General features: G+C 46.8%; 1 protein-coding gene across 1 annotated transcript; it reads right to left on the reverse strand.

The window, feature by feature from the left end:
* Window positions 1-1,017: 1,017 nt before the first annotated feature.
* LOC135530941 (C-type lectin domain family 4 member E-like) lies at window positions 1,018-16,083 on the reverse strand. The gene is made up of 4 exons (XM_064959108.1): window positions 15,676-16,083; window positions 15,413-15,555; window positions 15,209-15,312; window positions 1,018-1,578 (listed from the first exon to the last, which is right to left on the reverse strand). Exons 1-4 carry the CDS (start codon window positions 16,067-16,069, stop codon window positions 1,407-1,409), a joined length of 813 nt encoding a protein of 270 aa, XP_064815180.1. The 5' UTR covers window positions 16,070-16,083; the 3' UTR covers window positions 1,018-1,406.
* Between the last annotated feature and the right edge of the window lie 1,685 nt (window positions 16,084-17,768).

Raw genomic sequence — 17,768 nt, forward strand, 5'->3', positions numbered from 1 at the left:
TACTGTATGATTACCTTTCTAACTGTCTCCTAATGGTAATATCTACTGTTTGATTACCTTTCTAACTGACTCCTAATGGTAATATCTACTGTATGATTACCTTTCTAACTGACTCCTAATGGTAACATCTACTGTTTGATTACCTTTCTAACTGACTCCTAATGGTAATATCTACTGTTTGATTACCTTTCTAACTGACTCCTAATGGTAATATCTACTGTATGATTACCTTTCTAACTGTCTCCTAATGGTAATATCTACTGTATGATTCTAACTTCAGTGACTAGTAGTTGAGTAGTTGCTCTGATGTGCATCTCAACTAGTTACCTCTCGGATCTCTGTCTGTTGTCTACTACAGTTTTTAAAGTATCCAATCACCTTCAATCAGGAAGTTATACATGACAGGATATTCTAAACAGAGTGATATAACATGATAGCTGCATGAAAACAAGTAGTGAAGAGTGCAGCCTTTCATCCTATCACTTTGACTGTTCTGTTTGTGGCTTCTCCAGCCTTCAAATGGAGTTTACATTGTGACTCTATCTCTCTCTATGCCACCAATAGGGACACTTTTCTTTTATCTAAGCTGTCTGTGTGTGACGTCAGTGTGACGGGTTATTCAGAGGTGTGTGTGGGTTTTCTGTCTGCATCTTTATCAGACATGGGGAACTTCAGACGTGTCTTTGTGTGTGTCTGTGTGTTTGTCTGTGTGTGTGTCTGTGTGTCTGTCTGTGTTTGTGTCTGTTTTTGTGTCTGTGTCTGTGTCTGTGTGTGTGTCTGTGTGTGTGTCTGTGTCTGTGTGTTTGCCTGCGTGCAGCAGGTATCCTCTCAGCACTGTTCTGCCTTCTGTCTGTGTCCAACTGCAATTCACATTGTTTTGACAATCCAATCACATTCAATCAGGAAGCTGGTAAACCTGATAGGTTCCTTTCTTACTTAATCTGAGCCTGAGTTCATCTTCTTACTAAAGTCGTTTATGCTAATAATTGATTATGAAAAAAATCACATTATGGCAAATCACATAATATGTTTCTATTTAAACAATGAATACAAGCATTTTACAGATGACAATATGTCTACACACTGTTTAATTAGAGAGAGATGCATTAGCACTGTAGCACTACTATATAATGAGCTACTGTATAACTCTTCACAAATCCAGTTATGAAGAGAGGTAAATGCTATGTCATAATATTTATATACAGACTCAGAATACCCAATATTAACATCAGCACAGTCCTTGTTACAGTATATCCAGGTTCACAACCATTATCAGATTGTTTGCCACTCAGTAGAGTACCAGCAGTGTGTTTTATGTGTCTGTGTCTTAGAGAGAGAGAGAATGAAGTTGTGTGCACTGTAGGGTGCTGTATGTGTGCGCGTCCTCCCACCAGCCTCCTCTGTTGTCATGGTGTTGTTAAACCACTTTTCTCACAAATCCAGTGACGATTGTCTAAACATGACTGGTCATTCCATGCCTTTACAGGACGCCAGGTTTCTGTGTTCAGCTCAACACAGTCCTCCTCCCCATTTGCTGGGTTGTCACCACCATTATCAGGCTGCTGTAAGTACCAGTAACTACAGGGTAAAGAAAACAGAGAAAATAATTAATAAACATTTTGATTTGTCACATGCGCTGAATACAACAGGTGTTAACTTTACCATGAAATGCTTAGTTATGGGTCCTTTCCCAACAATGCAGAGTTAAATAGTAAGAAATAAAATAATAAAACATTTGCTAAATAAAAAAATGAAAATATTAAACACAAAATGAAAAGTGACCAGGCAATTAGGATAGACAGAGTTGCAGGGTGAGTGTGAAGAATGTGAAAGTGTCTGTCTGTCTGTCTGTCTGTCTGTCTGTCTGTCTGTCTGTCTGTCTGTCTGTCTGTCTGTCTGTCTGTCTGTCTGTCTGTCTGTCTGTCTGTCTGTCTGTCTGTCTGTCTGTGTGTGTGTGTGGACGTGTTAAATACTATTTCTAGGGGCTTTAGTGTTAAGGTTAGAATTAGTATAGAGTTAGGGTTAGAATTAGTATAGGGTTAGGGTTAGTTTTAGGGTTAAGTTTAGGGTTAGAGAAAGAGGTCGTATAAGGGAAAAAAAGATTTTAAATGGGACTGATTTGTGGCGTCAATATACATGTGTGTGTTTTGTGTGTACATGTATTTCAGTATCTGTGTAAGTATCTGTGAGTGTGTGGGTAGAGTCTAGTGAGTGTGTGGGTATAGTCTAGTGAGTGTGTGGGTAGAGTCTAGTGAGTGTGTGGGTAGAGTCTATTGAGTGTGTGGGTAGAGTCTAGTGAGTGTGTGGGTAGAGTCTAGTGAGTGTGTGGGTAGAGTCTAGTGAGTGTGTGGGTAGAGACTAGTGAGTGTGTGGGTAGAGTCTAGTGAGTGTGTTTGTAGAGTCTAGTGAGTGTGTGGGTAGAGTCTATTGAGTGTAGTGAGTGTGTGGGTAGAGTCTAGTGAGTGTGGGGGTAGAGTCTAGTGAGTGTGTGGGTAGAGTCTAGTGAGTGTGTGGGTAGAGTCTAGTGAGTGTGTGGGTAGAGTCTAGTGAGTGTGTGGGTTGAGTCTAGTGAGTGTGTGGGTAGAGTCTAGTGAGTGTGTGGGTAGAGTCTAGTGAGTGTGTGGGTAGAGACTAGTGAGTGTAGTGAGTGTGTGGGTAGAGTCTAGTGAGTGTGGGGGTAGAATCTAGTGAGTGTGTGTGGGTAGAGTCTAGTGAGTGTGTGGGTAGAGTCTAGTGAGTGTGTGGGTAGAGTCTAGTGAGTGTGTGGGTAGAGTCTAGTGAGTGTGTGGGTAGAGACTAGTGAGTGTGTGGGTAGAGTCTAGTGAGTGTGTTTGTAGAGTCTAGTGAGTGTGTGGGTAGAGTCTAGTGAGTGTGGGGGTAGAGTCTAGTGAGTGTGTGGGTAGAGTCTAGTGAGTGTGTGGGTAGAGTCTAGTGAGTGTGTGGGTAGAGTCTAGTGAGTGTGTGGGTTGAGTCTAGTGAGTGTGTGGGTAGAGTCTAGTGAGTGTGTGGGTAGAGTCTAGTGAGTGTGTGGGTAGAGACTAGTGAGTGTAGTGAGTGTGTGGGTAGAGTCTAGTGAGTGTGGGGGTAGAATCTAGTGAGTGTGTGTGGGTAGAGTCTAGTGAGTGTGTGGGTAGAGTCTAGTGAGTGTGTGGGTAGAGTCTAGTGAGTGTGTGGGTAGAGTCTAGTGAGTGTGTGGGTAGAGTCTAGTGAGTGTGTGGGTAGAGTCTAGTGAGTGTGTGGGTAGAATCTAGTGAGTGTGTGTGGGTAGAGTCTAGTGAGTGTGTGGGTAGAGTCTAGTGAGTGTGTGGGTAGAGTCTAGTGAGTGTGTGGGTAGAGTCTAGTGAGTGTGTGGGTAGAGTCTAGTGAGTGTGTGGGTAGAGTCTAGTGAGTGTGGGTAGAGTCTAGTGAGTGTTGGGGTAGAGTCTAGTGAGTGTGGGGGTAGAGTCTAGTGAGTGTGTGGGTAGAGTCTAGTGAGTGTGTGGGTAGAGTCTAGTGAGTGTGTGGGTAGAGTCTAGTGAGTGTGTGGGTAGAGTCTAGTGAGTGTTGGGGTAGAGTCTAGTGAGTGTGGGGGTAGAGTCTAGTGAGTGTGTGGGTAGAGTCTAGTGAGTGTGTGGGTATAGTCTAGTGAGTGTGGGGGTATAGTCTAGTGAGTGTGTGGGTAGAGTCTAGTGAGTGTTTGGGTAGAGTCTAGTGAGTGTGAGGGTAGAGTCTAGTGAGTGTGGGGGTAGAGTCTAGTGAGTGTGGGTAGAGTCTAGTGAGTGTGTGGGTAGAGTCTAGTGAGTGTGTGGTTAGAGTCTCGTGAGTGTGTGGGTAGAGTGTGTGGGTAGAGTCTAGTGAGTGTGTGGGTAGAGTCTAGTGAGTGTGTGGGTAGAGTCTAGTGAGTGTGTGGGTAGAGTGGGGTAGAGTCTAGAGTGGGGTAGAGTGCCCCCACACTACAGTCTAGTGAGTGTATGGGTAGAGTCTAGTGAGTGTGGGGGTATAGTCTAGTGAGTGTGGGGGTAGTGTCTAGTGAGTGTGGGGGTAGTCTAGTGAGTGTGGGGGTAGAGTCTAGTGAGTGTGTGGGTAGAGTCTCGTGAGTGTATGGGTAGAGTCTAGTGAGTGTGTGGGTAGAGTCTAGACTCTGTGGGGGTAGAGTCTAGTGAGTGTGTGGGTAGAGTCTAGTGAGTGTGTGGGTTGAGTCTAGTTAGTGTGTGGGTAGAGTCTAGTGAGTGTGTGGGTAGAGTCTAGGGAGTGTGTGGGAAGAGTCTATGGAGTGTGTGGGTGGAGTCTATTGAGTGTGTGGGTGGAGTCTATTGAGTGTGTGGGTAGAGTCTATTGAGTGTAGTGAGTGTCTGGGTAGAGTCTAGTGAGTGTGGGGGTAGAATCTAGTGAGTGTGTTTGGGTAGAGTATAGTGAGTGTGTGGGTAGAGTCTAGTGAGTGTGTGGGTAGAGTCTAGTGAGTGTGTGGGTAGAGTCTAGTGAGTGTGTCGGTAGAGTCTAGTGAGTGTGTCGGTAGAGTCTAGTGAGTGTGTGGCTATAGTCTAGTGAGTGTGGGGGTATAGTCTAGTGAGTGTGTGGGTAGAGTCTAGTGAGTGTTTGGGTAGAGTCTAGTGAGTGTGAGGGTAGAGTCTAGTGAGTGTGGGGGTAGAGTCTAGTGAGTGTGGGTAGAGTCTAGTGAGTGTGTGGGTAGAGTCTAGTGAGTGTGTGGGTAGAGTCTAGTGAGTGTGTGGTTAGAGTCTCGTGAGTGTGTGGGTAGAGTGTGTGGGTAGAGTCTAGTGAGTGTGTGGGTAGAGTCTAGTGAGTGTGTGGGTAGAGTCTAGTGAGTGTGTGGGTAGAGTGGGGTAGAGTCTAGAGTGGGGTAGAGTCTACCCCCACACTCACAGTCTAGTGAGTGTATGGGTAGAGTCTAGTGAGTGTGGGGGTATAGTCCAGTGAGTGTGGGGGTAGAGTCTAGTGAGTGTGGGGGTAGTCTAGTGAGTGTGGGGGTAGAGTCTAGTGAGTGTGTGGGTAGAGCCTGTTGAGTGTATGGGTAGAGTCTAGTGAGTGTGCGGGTAGAGTCTAGTTAGTGTGTGGGTAGAGTCTAGTGAGTGTGTGGGTAGAGTCTAGGGAGTGTGTGGGAAGAGTCTATGGAGTGTGTGGGTGGAGTCTATTGAGTGTGTGGGTGGAGTCTTGAGTGTGTGGGTAGAGTCTATTGAGTGTAGTGAGTGTGTGGGTAGAGTCTAGTGAGTGTGGGGGTAGAATCTAGTGAGTGTGTGTGGGTAGAGTATAGTGAGTGTGTGGGTAGAGTCTAGTGAGTGTGTCGGTAGAGTCTAGTGAGTGTGTGGGTAGAGTCTAGTGAGTGTGAGGGTAGAGTCTAGTGAGTGTGGGGGTAGAGTCTAGTGAGTGTGTGGTTAGAGTCTTGTGAGTGTGTGGGTAGAGTGTGTGGGTATAGTCTAGTGGGTGTGGGGTAGAGTCTAGTGAGTGTGGGGGTAGTCTAGTGAGTGTGGGGGTAGAGTCTAGTGAGTGTGTGGGTAGAGTCTCGTGAGTGTGTGGGTAGAGTCTAGTGAGTGTGGGGGTAGAGTCTAGTGAGTGTGTGGGTAGAGTCTCGTGAGTGTGTGGGTAGAGTCTAGTGAGTGTGTGGGTAGAGTCTAGACTCTGTGTGGGTAGAGTCTAGTGAGTGTGTCGGTAGAGTCTAGTGAATGTGTGGGTAGAGTCTCGTGAGTGTGAGGGTAGAGTCTAGTGAGTGTGGGGTAGAGTCTAGTGAGTGTGGGTAGAGTCTAGTGAGTGTGTGGGTAGAGTCTAGTGAGTGTGGGGGTATAGTCTAGTGAGTGTGGGGGTAGAGTCTAGTGAGTGTGTGGGTAGAGTCTCGTGAGTGTGTGGGTAGAGTCTCGTGAGTGCGTGGGTAGAGTGTGTGGGTAGAGTCTAGTGAGTGTGTGGGTAGAGTCTAGTGAGTGTGTGGGTAGAGTCTAGTGAGTGTGTGGGTAGAGTGGGGTAGAGTCTAGAGTGGGGTAGAGTCTACCCCCACACTCACAGTCTAGTGAGTGTGTGGGTAGAGTCTAGTGAGTGTGGGGGTAGTCTAGTGAGTGTGGGGGTAGAGTCTAGTGAGTGTGTGGGTAGAGTCTAGTGAGTGTGTGGGTAGAGACTAGTGAGTGTGTGGGTAGAGTCTAGTGAGTGTGTTTGTAGAGTCTAGTGAGTGTGTGGGTAGAGTCTATTGAGTGTAGTGAGTGTGTGGGTAGAGTCTAGTTAGTGTGGGGGTAGAGTCTAGTGAGTGTGTGGGTAGAGTCTAGTGAATGTTGGGGTAGAGTCTAGTGAGTGTTGGGGTAGAGTCTAGTGAGTGTGGGGGTAGAGTCTAGTGAGTGTGTGGGTAGAGTCTATTGAGTGTAGTGAGTGTGTGGGTAGAGTCTAGTGAGTGTGTGGGTAGAGTCTAGTGAGTGTGTGGGTAGTCTATTGAGTGTAGTGAGTGTGTGGGTAGAGTCTATTGAGTGTAGTGAGTGTGTGGGTAGAGTCTAGTGAGTGTGGGGGTAGAATCTAGTGAGTGTGTGTGGGTAGAGTCTAGTGAGTGTGTGGGTAGAGTCTAGTGAGTGTGTGGGTAGAGTCTAGTCAGTGTGTGGGTAGAGTCTAGACTCTGTGTGGGTAGAGTCTAGTGAGTGTGTCGGTAGAGTCTAGTGAGTGTGTGGGTAGAGTCTAGTGAGTGTGAGGGTAGAGTCTAGTGAGTGTGGGGGTAGAGTCTAGTGAGTGTGGGTAGAGTCTAGTGAGTGTGTGGGTAGAGTCTAGTGAGTGTGTGGGTAGAGTGGGGTAGAGTCTAGAGTGGGGTAGAGTCTACCCCACACTCACAGTCTAGTGAGTGTGTGGGTAGAGTCTAGTGAGTGTGGGGGTAGTCTAGTGAGTGTGGGGGTAGAGTCTAGTGAGTGTGTGGGTAGAGTCTAGTGAGTGTGTGGGTAGAGACTAGTGAGTGTGTGGGTAGAGTCTAGTGAGTGTGTTTGTAGAGTCTAGTGAGTGTAGTGAGTGTGTGGGTAGAGTCTAGTGAATGTGGGGGTAGAGTCTAGTGAGTGTGTGGGTAGAGTCTAGTGAGTGTTGGCGTAGAGTCTAGTGAGTGTTGGGGTAGAGTCTAGTGAGTGTGGGGGTAGAGTCTAGTGAGTGTGTGGGTAGAGTCTATTGAGTGTAGTGAGTGTGTGGGTAGAGTCTAGTGAGTGTGTGGGTAGAGTCTAGTGAGTGTGTGGGTAGAGTCTATTGAGTGTAGTGAGTGTGTGGGTAGAGTCTATTGAGTGTAGTGAGTGTGTGGGTAGAGTCTAGTGAGTGTGGGGGTAGAATCTAGTGAGTGTGTGTGGGTAGAGTCTAGTGAGTGTGTGGGTAGAGTCTAGTGAGTGTGTGGGTAGAGTCTAGTCAGTGTGTGGGTAGAGTCTAGTGAATTTGTGGGTAGAGTCTAGTGAGTGTGGGGGTAGAGTCTAGTGAGTGTGGGGGTAGAGTCTAGTGAGTGTGGGGGTAGTCTAGTGAGTGTGGGGGTAGAGTCTAGTGAGTGTGTGGGTAGAGTCTCGTGAGTGTGTGGGTAGAGTCTAGTGAGTGTGTGTGGGTAGAGTCTAGTGAGTGTGTGTGGGTAGAGTCTAGTGAGTGTGTGGGTAGAGTCTAGTGAGTGAGTGGGTAGAGTCTAGTGAGTGTGTGGGTAGAGTCTAGTGAGTGTGTGGGTAGAGTCTAGTGAGTGTGTGGGTGAGTCTGTGGGTGAGTGTGTGTGGGTAGAGTCTAGTGAGTGTGGGGGTAGAGTCTAGTGAGTGTGTGGGTAGAGTCTAGTGAGTGTGTGGGTAGAGTGGGGTAGAGTCTAGAGTGGGGTAGAGTCTACCCCCACACTCACAGTCTAGTGAGTGTGTGGGTAGAGTCTAGTGAGTGTGGGGGTAGAGTCTAGTGAGTGTGTGGGTAGAGTCTAGTGAGTGTGTGGGTTGAGACTAGTGAGTGTGTGGGTAGAGTCTAGTGAGTGTGTTTGTAGAGTCTAGTGAGTGTGTGGGTAGAGTCTATTGAGTGTAGTGAGTGTGTGGGTAGAGTCTAGTGAGTGTGGGGGTAGAGTCTAGTGAGTGTGTGGGTAGAGTCTAGTGAGTGTTGGGGTAGAGTCTAGTGAGTGTGGGGTAGAGTCTAGTGAGTGTGTGGGTAGAGTCTATTGAGTGTAGTGAGTGTGTGGGTAGAGTCTAGTGAGTGTGGGGGTAGAGTCTAGTGAGTGTGTGGGTAGAGTCTATTGAGTGTAGTGAGTGTGTGGGTAGAGTCTATTGAGTGTACTGAGTGTGGGGGGTGTGTGGGTAGAGTCTAGTGAGTGTGGGGTAGAATCTAGTGAGTGTGTGTGGGTAGAGTCTAGTGAGTGTGTGGGTAGAGTCTAGTGAGTGTGTGGGTAGAGTCTAGTGAGTGTGGGGTAGAGTCTAGTGAGTGTGGGGGTAGAGTCTAGTGAGTGTGGGTAGAGTCTAGTGAGTGTGTGGGTAGAGTCTAGTGAGTGTGTGGGTAGAGTGGGGTAGAGTCTAGAGTGGGGTAGAGTCTACCCCCACACTCACAGTCTAGTGAGTGTGTGGGTAGAGTCTAGTGAGTGTGGGGGTAGAGTCTAGTGAGTGTGTGGGTAGAGACTAGTGAGTGTGTGGGTAGAGTCTAGTGAGTGTGTTTGTAGAGTCTAGTGAGTGTGTGGGTAGAGTCTATTGAGTGTAGTGAGTGTGTGGGTAGAGTCTAGTGAATGTGGGGGTAGAGTCTAGTGAGTGTGTGGGTAGAGTCTAGTGAGTGTTGGCGTAGAGTCTAGTGAGTGTTGGGGTAGAGTCTAGTGAGTGTGGGGTAGAGTCTAGTGAGTGTGTGGGTAGAGTCTATTGAGTGTAGTGAGTGTGTGGGTAGAGTCTAGTGAGTGTGTGGGTAGAGTCTAGTGAGTGTGTGGGTAGAGTCTATTGAGTGTAGTGAGTGTGTGGGTAGAGTCTATTGAGTGTAGTGAGTGTGTGGGTAGAGTCTAGTGAGTGTGGGGGTAGAATCTAGTGAGTGTGTGTGGGTAGAGTCTAGTGAGTGTGTGGGTAGAGTCTAGTGAGTGTGTGGGTAGAGTCTAGTCAGTGTGTGGGTAGAGTCTAGTGAATTTGTGGGTAGAGTCTAGTGAGTGTGGGGGTAGAGTCTAGTGAGTGTGTGGGTAGAGTCTAGTGAGTGTGGGGGTAGAATCTAGTGAGTGTGTGTGGGTAGAGTCTAGTGAGTGTGTGGGTAGAGTCTAGTGAGTGTGTGGGTAGAGTCTAGTCAGTGTGTGGGTAGAGTCTAGTGAATTTGTGGGTAGAGTCTAGTGAGTGTGGGGGTAGAGTCTAGTGAGTGTGGGGGTAGAGTCTAGTGAGTGTGGGGGTAGTCTAGTGAGTGTGGGGTAGAGTCTAGTGAGTGTGTGGGTAGAGTCTCGTGAGTGTGTGGGTAGAGTCTAGTGAGTGTGTGTGGGTAGAGTCTAGTGAGTGTGTGTGGGTAGAGTCTAGTGAGTGTGTGGGTAGAGTCTAGTGAGTGAGTGGGTAGAGTCTAGTGAGTGTGTGGGTAGAGTCTAGTGAGTGTGTGGGTAGAGTCTAGTGAGTGTGTGTGGGTAGAGTCTAGTGAGTGTGTGTGGGTAGAGTCTAGTGAGTGTGGGGGTAGAGTCTAGTGAGTGTGTGGGTAGAGTCTAGTGAGTGTGTGGGTAGAGTGGGGTAGAGTCTAGAGTGGGGTAGAGTCTACCCCCACACTCACAGTCTAGTGAGTGTGTGGGTAGAGTCTAGTGAGTGTGGGGGTAGAGTCTAGTGAGTGTGTGGGTAGAGTCTAGTGAGTGTGTGGGTTGAGACTAGTGAGTGTGTGGGTAGAGTCTAGTGAGTGTGTTTGTAGAGTCTAGTGAGTGTGTGGGTAGAGTCTATTGAGTGTAGTGAGTGTGTGGGTAGAGTCTAGTGAGTGTGGGGGTAGAGTCTAGTGAGTGTGTGGGTAGAGTCTAGTGAGTGTTGGGGTAGAGTCTAGTGAGTGTGGGGGTAGAGTCTAGTGAGTGTGTGGGTAGAGTCTATTGAGTGTAGTGAGTGTGTGGGTAGAGTCTAGTGAGTGTGGGGGTAGAGTCTAGTGAGTGTGTGGGTAGAGTCTATTGAGTGTAGTGAGTGTGTGGGTAGAGTCTATTGAGTGTACTGAGTGTGTGGGTAGAGTCTAGTGAGTGTGGGGGTAGAATCTAGTGAGTGTGTGTGGGTAGAGTCTAGTGAGTGTGTGGGTAGAGTCTAGTGAGTGTGTGGGTAGAGTCTAGTGAGTGTGTGGGTAGAGTCTAGTGAGTGTGGGGGTAGAGTCTAGTGAGTGTGGGTAGAGTCTAGTGAGTGTGTGGGTAGAGTCTAGTGAGTGTGTGGGTAGAGTGGGGTAGAGTCTAGAGTGGGGTAGAGTCTACCCCCACACTCACAGTCTAGTGAGTGTGTGGGTAGAGTCTAGTGAGTGTGGGGGTAGTCTAGTGAGTGTGGGGGTAGAGTCTAGTGAGTGTGTGGGTAGAGTCTAGTGAGTGTGTGGGTAGAGACTAGTGAGTGTGTGGGTAGAGTCTAGTGAGTGTGTTTGTAGAGTCTAGTGAGTGTGTGGGTAGAGTCTATTGAGTGTAGTGAGTGTGTGGGTAGTCTAGTGAGTGTGGGGGTAGAGTCTAGTGAATGTGGGGGTAGAGTCTAGTGAGTGTGTGGGTAGAGTCTAGTGAGTGTTGGCGTAGAGTCTAGTGAGTGTTGGGGTAGAGTCTAGTGAGTGTGGGGGTAGAGTCTAGTGAGTGTGTGGGTAGAGTCTATTGAGTGTAGTGAGTGTGTGGGTAGAGTCTAGTGAGTGTGTGGGTAGAGTCTAGTGAGTGTGTGGGTAGAGTCTATTGAGTGTAGTGAGTGTGTGGGTAGAGTCTAGTGAGTGTGTGGGTAGAGTCTAGTCAGTGTGTGGGTAGAGTCTAGTGAATTTGTGGGTAGAGTCTAGTGAGTGTGGGGGTAGAGTCTAGTGAGTGTGGGGGTAGAGTCTAGTGAGTGTGGGGGTAGAGTCTAGTGAGTGTGTGGGTAGAGTCTATTGAGTGTAGTGAGTGTGTGGGTAGAGTCTAGTGAGTGTGTGGGTATAGTCTAGTGAGTGTGTGGGTAGAGTCTATTGAGTGTAGTGAGTGTGTGGGTAGAGTCTATTGAGTGTAGTGAGTGTGTGGGTAGAGTCTAGTGAGTGTGGGGGTAGAATCTAGTGAGTGTGTGTGGGTAGAGTCTAGTGAGTGTGTGGGTAGAGTCTAGTGAGTGTGTGGGTAGAGTCTAGTGAGTGTGTGGGTAGAGTCTAGTGAATTTGTGGGTAGAGTCTAGTGAGTGTGGGGTAGAGTCTAGTGAGTGTGGGGGTAGAGTCTAGTGAGTGTGGGGGTAGTCTAGTGAGTGTGGGGGTAGAGTCTAGTGAGTGTGTGGGTAGAGTCTCGTGAGTGTGTGGGTAGAGTCTAGTGAGTGTGTGTGGGTAGAGTCTAGTGAGTGTGTGTGGGTAGAGTCTAGTGAGTGTGTGGGTAGAGTCTAGTGAGTGAGTGGGTAGAGTCTAGTGAGTGTGTGGGTAGAGTCTAGTGAGTGTGTGGGTAGAGTCTAGTGAGTGTGTGTGGGTAGAGTCTAGTGAGTGTGTGTGGGTAGAGTCTAGTGAGTGTGGGGGTAGAGTCTAGTGAGTGTGGGGGTAGAGTCTAGTGAGTGTGTGGGTAGAGTCTAGTGAGTGTGTGGGTAGAGTCTAGTGAGTGTGTGGGTAGAGTCTAGTGAGTGTGTGGGTAGAGTCTAGTGAGTGTGTGGGTAGAGTCTAGTGAGTGTGTGGGTAGAGTCTAGTGAGTGTGTGGGTAGAGTCTAGTGAGTGTGGGGGTAGAGTCTAGTGAGTGTGGGGGTAGAGTCTAGTGAGTGTGTGTAGGTAGAGTCTAGTTAGTGTATGGGTAGAGTCTAGTGAGTGTGTGGGTAGAGTCTAGTGAGTGTGTGGGTAGAGTCTAGTGAGTGTGTGGGTAGAGTCTAGTGAGTGTGTGGGTAGAGTCTCGTGAGTGTGTGGGTAGAGTCTAGTGAGTGTGTGTAGGTAGAGTCTAGTGAGTGTGTGGGTAGAGTCTAGTGAGTGTGTGGGTAGAGTCTCGTGAGTGTGTGGGTAGAGTCTAGTGAGTGTGTGTAGGTAGAGTCTAGTGAGTGTGTGGGTAGAGTCTAGTGAGTGTGTGGGTAGAGTCTAGTGAGTGTGTGGGTAGAGTCTAGTGAGTGTGTGGGTAGAGTCTAGTGAGTGTGTGGGTAGAGTCTAGTGAGTGTGTGTGGGTAGAGTCTAGTGAGTGTGGGGGTAGAGTCTAGTGAGTGTGTGGGTAGAGTCTAGTGAGTGTGTGGGTAGAGTCTAGTGAATGTGTGGGTAGAGTCTAGTGAGTGTGTGGGTGGAGTCTATTGAGTGTGTGGGTGGAGTCTATTGAGTGTGGGGGTGGAGTCTATTGAGTGTGTGGGTAGAGTCTATTGAGTCTATTGAGTGTGTGGGTAGAGTCTATTGAGTGTAGTGAGTGTGTGGGTAGAGTCTAGTGAGTGTGGGGGTAGAATCTAGTGAGTGTGTGTGGGTAGAGTCTAGTGAGTGTGTGGGTAGAGTCTAGTGAGTGTGTGGGTAGAGTCTAGTGAGTGTGTGGGTAGAGTCTAGTGAGTTTGTGGGTAGAGTCTAGTGAGTGTGGGGGTAGAGTCTAGTGAGTGTGTGGGTAGAGTCTAGTGAGTGTGGGGTTATAGTCTAGTGAGTGTGTGGGTAGAGTCTAGTGAGTGTGTGGGTAGAGTCTAGTGAGTGTGTGGGTGAGTCTAGTGAGTGTGAGGGTAGAGTCTAGTGAGTGTGGGGGTAGAGTCTATTGAGTGTGGGTAGAGTCTAGTGAGTGTGTGGGTAGAGTCTAGTGAGTGTGTGGGTAGAGTCTAGTGAGTGTGTGGGTAGAGTGGGGTAGAGTCTAGAGTGGGGTAGAGTCTACCCCCACACTCACAGTCTAGTGATTGTGTGGGTAGAGTCTAGTGAGTGTGGGGGTATAGTCTAGTGAGTGTGGGGGTAGAGTCTAGTGAGTGTGGGGGTAGAGTCTCGTGAGTGTGTGAGTAGAGTCTCGTGAGTGTGTGTAGGTAGAGTCTAGTGAGTGTGTGGGTAGAGTCTAGTGAGTGTGTGGGTAGAGTCTAGTGAGTGTGTGGGTAGAGTCTAGTGAGTGTGTGGGTAGAGTCTAGTGAGTGTGTGGGTAGAGTCTAGTGAGTGTGTGTGGGTAGAGTCTAGTGAGTGTGGGGGTAGAGTCTAGTGAGTGTGGGGGTAGAGTCTAGTGAGTGTGGGGGTAGAGTCTAGTGAGTGTGTGGGTAGAGTCTAGTGAGTGTGTGGGTAGAGTCTAGTGAGTGTGTGGGTAGAGTCTAGTGAGTGTGTGGGTAGAGTCTAGTGAGTGTGTGGGTAGAGTCTAGTGAGTGTGGGGGTAGAGTCTAGTGAGTGTGTGGGTAGAGTCTAGTGAGTGTGTGTGGGTAGAGTCTAGTGAGTGTGGGGGTAGAGTCTAGTGAGTGTGTGGGTAGAGTCTAGTGAGTGTGTGGGTAGAGTCTAGTGAGTGTGTGGGTAGAATCTAGTGAGTGTGTGGGTAGAGTGTATTAGAGTCTAGAGTTGGGTAGAGTCTACCCCCACACTCACAGTCTAGTGAGTGTGTGGGTAGAGTCTAGTGAGTGTGGGGGTAGAGTCTAGTGAGTGTGTGGGTAGAGTCTCGTGAGTGTGTGGGTAGAGTCTAGTCAGTGTGTGGGTAGAGTCTAGTGAGTGTGTGTGGGTAGAGTCTAGTGAGTGTGTGGGTAGATTCTAGTGAGTGTGTGGGTAGAGTCTTGTGAGTGTGTGGGTAGAGTTTAGTGAGTGTGGGGGGTAGAGTCTAGTCAGTGTGTGGGTAGAGTCTAGTGAGTGTGTGGGTAGAGTCTAGTGAGTGTGTGGGTAGAGTCTAGTGAGTGTGTGGGTAGAGTCTAGTGAGTGTGTGGGTAGATTCTAGTGAGTGTGTGGGTAGAGTCTTGTGAGTGTGTGGGTAGAGTCTAGTGAGTGTGGGGGTAGAGTCTAGTGAGTGTGGGGGTAGAGTCTAGTGAGTGTGTGGGTAGAGTCTAGTGAGTGTGTGGGTAGAGTCTAGTGAGTGTGTGGGTAGAGTGGGGTAGAGTCTAGAGTGGGGTAGAGTCTACCCCCACACTCACAGTCTAGTGAGAGTGTGGGTAGAGTCTAGTGAGTGTGGGTGTAGAGTCTAGTGAGTGTGTTGGTAGAGTCTCGTGAGTGTGTGGGTAGAGTCTAGTGAGTGTGGGGGTAGAGTCTAGTGAGTTTTGGGTAGAGTCTCGTGAGTGTGTTGGTAGAGTCTAGTGAGTGTGTGGGTAGAGTCTAGACTCTGTGGGGGTAGAGTCTAGTGAGTGTGTGGGTAGAGTCTAGTGAGTGTGTGGGTAGAATCTAGTGAGTGTGTGTGGGTAGAGTCTAGTGAGTGTGGAGGTAGAGTCTAGTGAGTGTGGGGGTAGAGTCTAGTGAGTGTGGGGGTGGAGTCTATTGAGTGTGGGGGTGGAGTCTATTGAGTGTGTGGGTAGAGTCTATTGAGTCTATTGAGTGTGTGGGTAGAGTCTATTGAGTGTGTGGGTAGAGTCTAGTGAGTGTGTGGGTAGAGTCTAGTGAGTGTGGGGGTAGAGTCTAGTGAGTGTGTGGGTAGAGTCTAGTGAGTGTGTGGGTAGAGACTAGTGAGTGTGTGGGTAGAGTCTAGTGAGTGTGTTTGTAGAGTCTAGTGAGTGTGTGGGTAGAGTCTATTGAGTGTAGTGAGTGTGTGGGTAGAGTCTAGTGAGTGTGGGGGTAGAGTCTAGTGAGTGTGTGGGTAGAGTCTAGTGAGTGTTGGGGTAGAGTCTAGTGAGTGTTGGGGTAGAGTCTAGTGAGTGTGGGGGTAGAGTCTAGTGAGTGTGTGGGTAGAGTCTAGTGAGTGTGTGGGTAGAGTCTAGTGAGTGTGTGGGTAGAGTCTAGTGAGTGTGTGGGTAGAGTCTAGTGAGTGTACAGAGAGTCAGTGTAAAAAAACAAAAAAAAGTGTCAATTTCAATACAGACATGTTTTTTTCAGATTTACAAGGAGCATTGCCTTATTTGGAACAAGAACTAACACTTTATCTGTATTTTTTTATGATATTTTAAGATATATCTTTAGTGCTCGTGGAATGACATCTATGAACATGATTTGAAGCAACATGTAATTTGATGAAGGTCTCTATCACACCTGGATGGTCAAGTCTCACCTTGTGTTCTTTGAATTATGAACAACACCGATAATCAGTCCTACTCATACTCATTGTGGTTATTGTTATTATAGAGCAGTAGTCTCTTACCTTGGGGTGGTCAGTGGGGTGCCGTCCACCCATTTCCAGGCCCCCTCAGTAACAGAGTCAGTCAGACCAATCCAGGCTCTCTTATTGAAGCTGAAGAGAAACTCCTATTGGTGAGAAATATACTGATGTTGTCAACTACTTTAGACAACATGTGTTAAATACTGGAAGATACATTACTGACCAAGAGATGTTTGTTTCTCTCACCTGTTCCTTATCACTGTTTATGATCACCAGATCTGCTCCTCTCTCCAGACAGTCCTGTCTACTCTCCCTCCAGGGCTTTGTCACTGTAGACAGGAAGTACCAACTGGATTCAAACTTCTGCCAGCCTTCAGGACAGGTTTGTTCTACAAGACAACAACATGCATTTCCATCTTGTTATTCTGCTCCTATTATTGTAGAATACGAACAGAAGTTTAATGCATATTAGATATGTGTTGTTATGATCATTTATCAGGTTAACTCACTCAGATTAGAGAATGTTGACGTGAGATCATCTCTTTCCTTCTGTAGCTGGTCTCTCTCTTTAGTCAGGGTGTTGAAACTGGTCTGTAGCTGGTCTCTCTCTTTAGTCAGGGTGTTGTAACTGGTCTGTAGCTGGTCTCTCTCTTTCATCAGGGTGTTGTACTTGGTCTGTAGCTGGTCTCTCTCTTTAGTCAGGGTGTTGTAACTGGTCTGTAGCTGGTCTCTCTCTTTAGTCAGGGTGTTGTAACTGCTCTGTAGCTCGTCTCTCTCTTCAGTCAGTGTGTTGTATCTGGTCTGTAGCTGGTCTCTCTCTTCACTCAGGGTGTTGTAACTGGTCTGTAGCAGGTCTTTCTCTGCAGTCACATTGCCTCTGTTATCTGGAAAGGATTGATACATATAGCTCCTGGTTAATTCCCTCACAAAACTGTAATTCAATAATATCTAAATGCATATTCCCATGATAATGACTGAGATGATTGGCATGCAGTGTGGACATTTCACCAGTAAAACGTGATGAATTATCATTCAAGATTGACATGGATGTTTAGAGACTATTTTGAAATGAGGAATGCCTAACATGGTGTAGGAAGGTGTTAAATATAACACGTTTTTGAGACAATGTGGATATAGTCAGACGTAATCTGAGGATGCGTGTCATGTATATTCTATAAAGAGATTCAAAAGGGGCCATCTGTTGGTACAAACTTTGATTGAGACATGATGATGTCATAAACAAATATCACTCCACCACTGGTTACAAAGACATGATGGACACCAGGAAAAGAGGACAGACTATCAGCTGATCATTGACGTTGATGATATAAATCTGCTCGTTAGCTAGATCAATCATTCTTTTACTGATTGGGATTTAATCTTTAATACTCACAAATAATAACTTCATAACATAGCCTGACCTTCATGGTCCTGCTTTAAATTACCTTCAGCTTATGAAGGCTTTTATACAGCCTTTGTAATGCTTTCATAAACACTACATAAATATGTTATTTGGCATCTTTAAGTATATGTATATATAAGAAAGTTCAGTTTAGATGACACCTAATCTCGTTCCCAGACACTTCCGCCCAAATGGTCAGGTGGTCTGGTGGACCAACGCATCAAACTTGGCCTTCATTAGTTAGGGTTTGGTTTAAAAGTACATTTTAAGAACAGAAATTAGGGTTTAGCCGTGATTATGACTTTGTGGCTGTATTAACTAGTGACGACCAGGGGAAAGTATTTGCTGGCAAAGGACATGGCCTAATGGGAAATATTTTACTCAGTAAGGTCACTTACATAGAATTCTATGGTCACTCCCACTAAGGCCAACTTTGAATGGTTGATATCAAAGGCTTATACAGTGCATTCAGAAAGTATTCAGACACTTTGACATTCTTACAACCTTATTCTACAATGTATTAAATTGTTTTCTCCCCTCATCAATCTAAACACAATACCCCATAATGACAAAGCATAAACAGTTTTGTAGAAATTTGTCCAACTTTAAGCTAGGGGGCACTATATTTATTTTTGGAAAAATAACGTTCCCAAAGTTAACTGCCTATTTCTCAGGACCAGATGCTAGAATATGCATATCATTGATAGCTTAGGATAGAAAACAATATAGAGTTTCCAAAACTGTAAAAATGTTGTCTGTGAGTATAACAGAACTGATATTGCAGGCGAAATCCTGAGAAAAATCTAATCAGGAAGTGACTCTTATTTTGAAACCCCTGTCTTTCTATGTGTGTGACCCTATTGCCCATTGAAAGGAATATCAACCAGATTCCTTTTTCTATGTCTTCCCTAAAGTATCTACAGCATTTAGACGTAGTTTCACTTTATGTTGAAGAATGAGCGTAAACAAACACATTGCGTAAGTGGCCAGCTGATGGCTCTCAGAGTGATTATTGCGCGAAAGAGAAGAGGTAGCCATTTTTCCTCCCGGTCCGACTGAAAAGCCAACTGTCCCGGTTGATATATTATCGAAAAGATATTTGAAAAACACCTTGAGGATTGATTGCAAAAAAACGTTTCCATGTTTCTGTCGATATTATGGATATAATCAGGATTTTTTTCCGCCGTTGTGTATTTCTGA

The sequence above is a fragment of the Oncorhynchus masou genome, unplaced genomic scaffold (assembly GCF_036934945.1).
Source record: "Oncorhynchus masou masou isolate Uvic2021 unplaced genomic scaffold, UVic_Omas_1.1 unplaced_scaffold_1463, whole genome shotgun sequence".
In the NCBI taxonomy this organism is placed as follows: Eukaryota; Metazoa; Chordata; class Actinopteri; order Salmoniformes; family Salmonidae; genus Oncorhynchus; species Oncorhynchus masou.

What these genes read in the sequence shown, in the direction of transcription:
- LOC135530941 (XM_064959108.1), bottom strand. Translation starts at nt 16,069, where the DNA reads ATGTATCAATCCTTTCCAGATAACAGAGGCAATGTGACTGCAGAGAAA. An exon ending in TAAACAGTGATAAGGAACAG is followed by an intron (nt 15,313 to 15,412) that starts GTGAGAGAAACA and finishes TCTCACCAATAG; the next exon opens with GAGTTTCTCTTCAGCTTCAA. An exon ending in ACCCCACTGACCACCCCAAG is followed by an intron (nt 1,579 to 15,208) that starts GTAAGAGACTAC and finishes TTTACCCTGTAG; the next exon opens with TTACTGGTACTTACAGCAGC.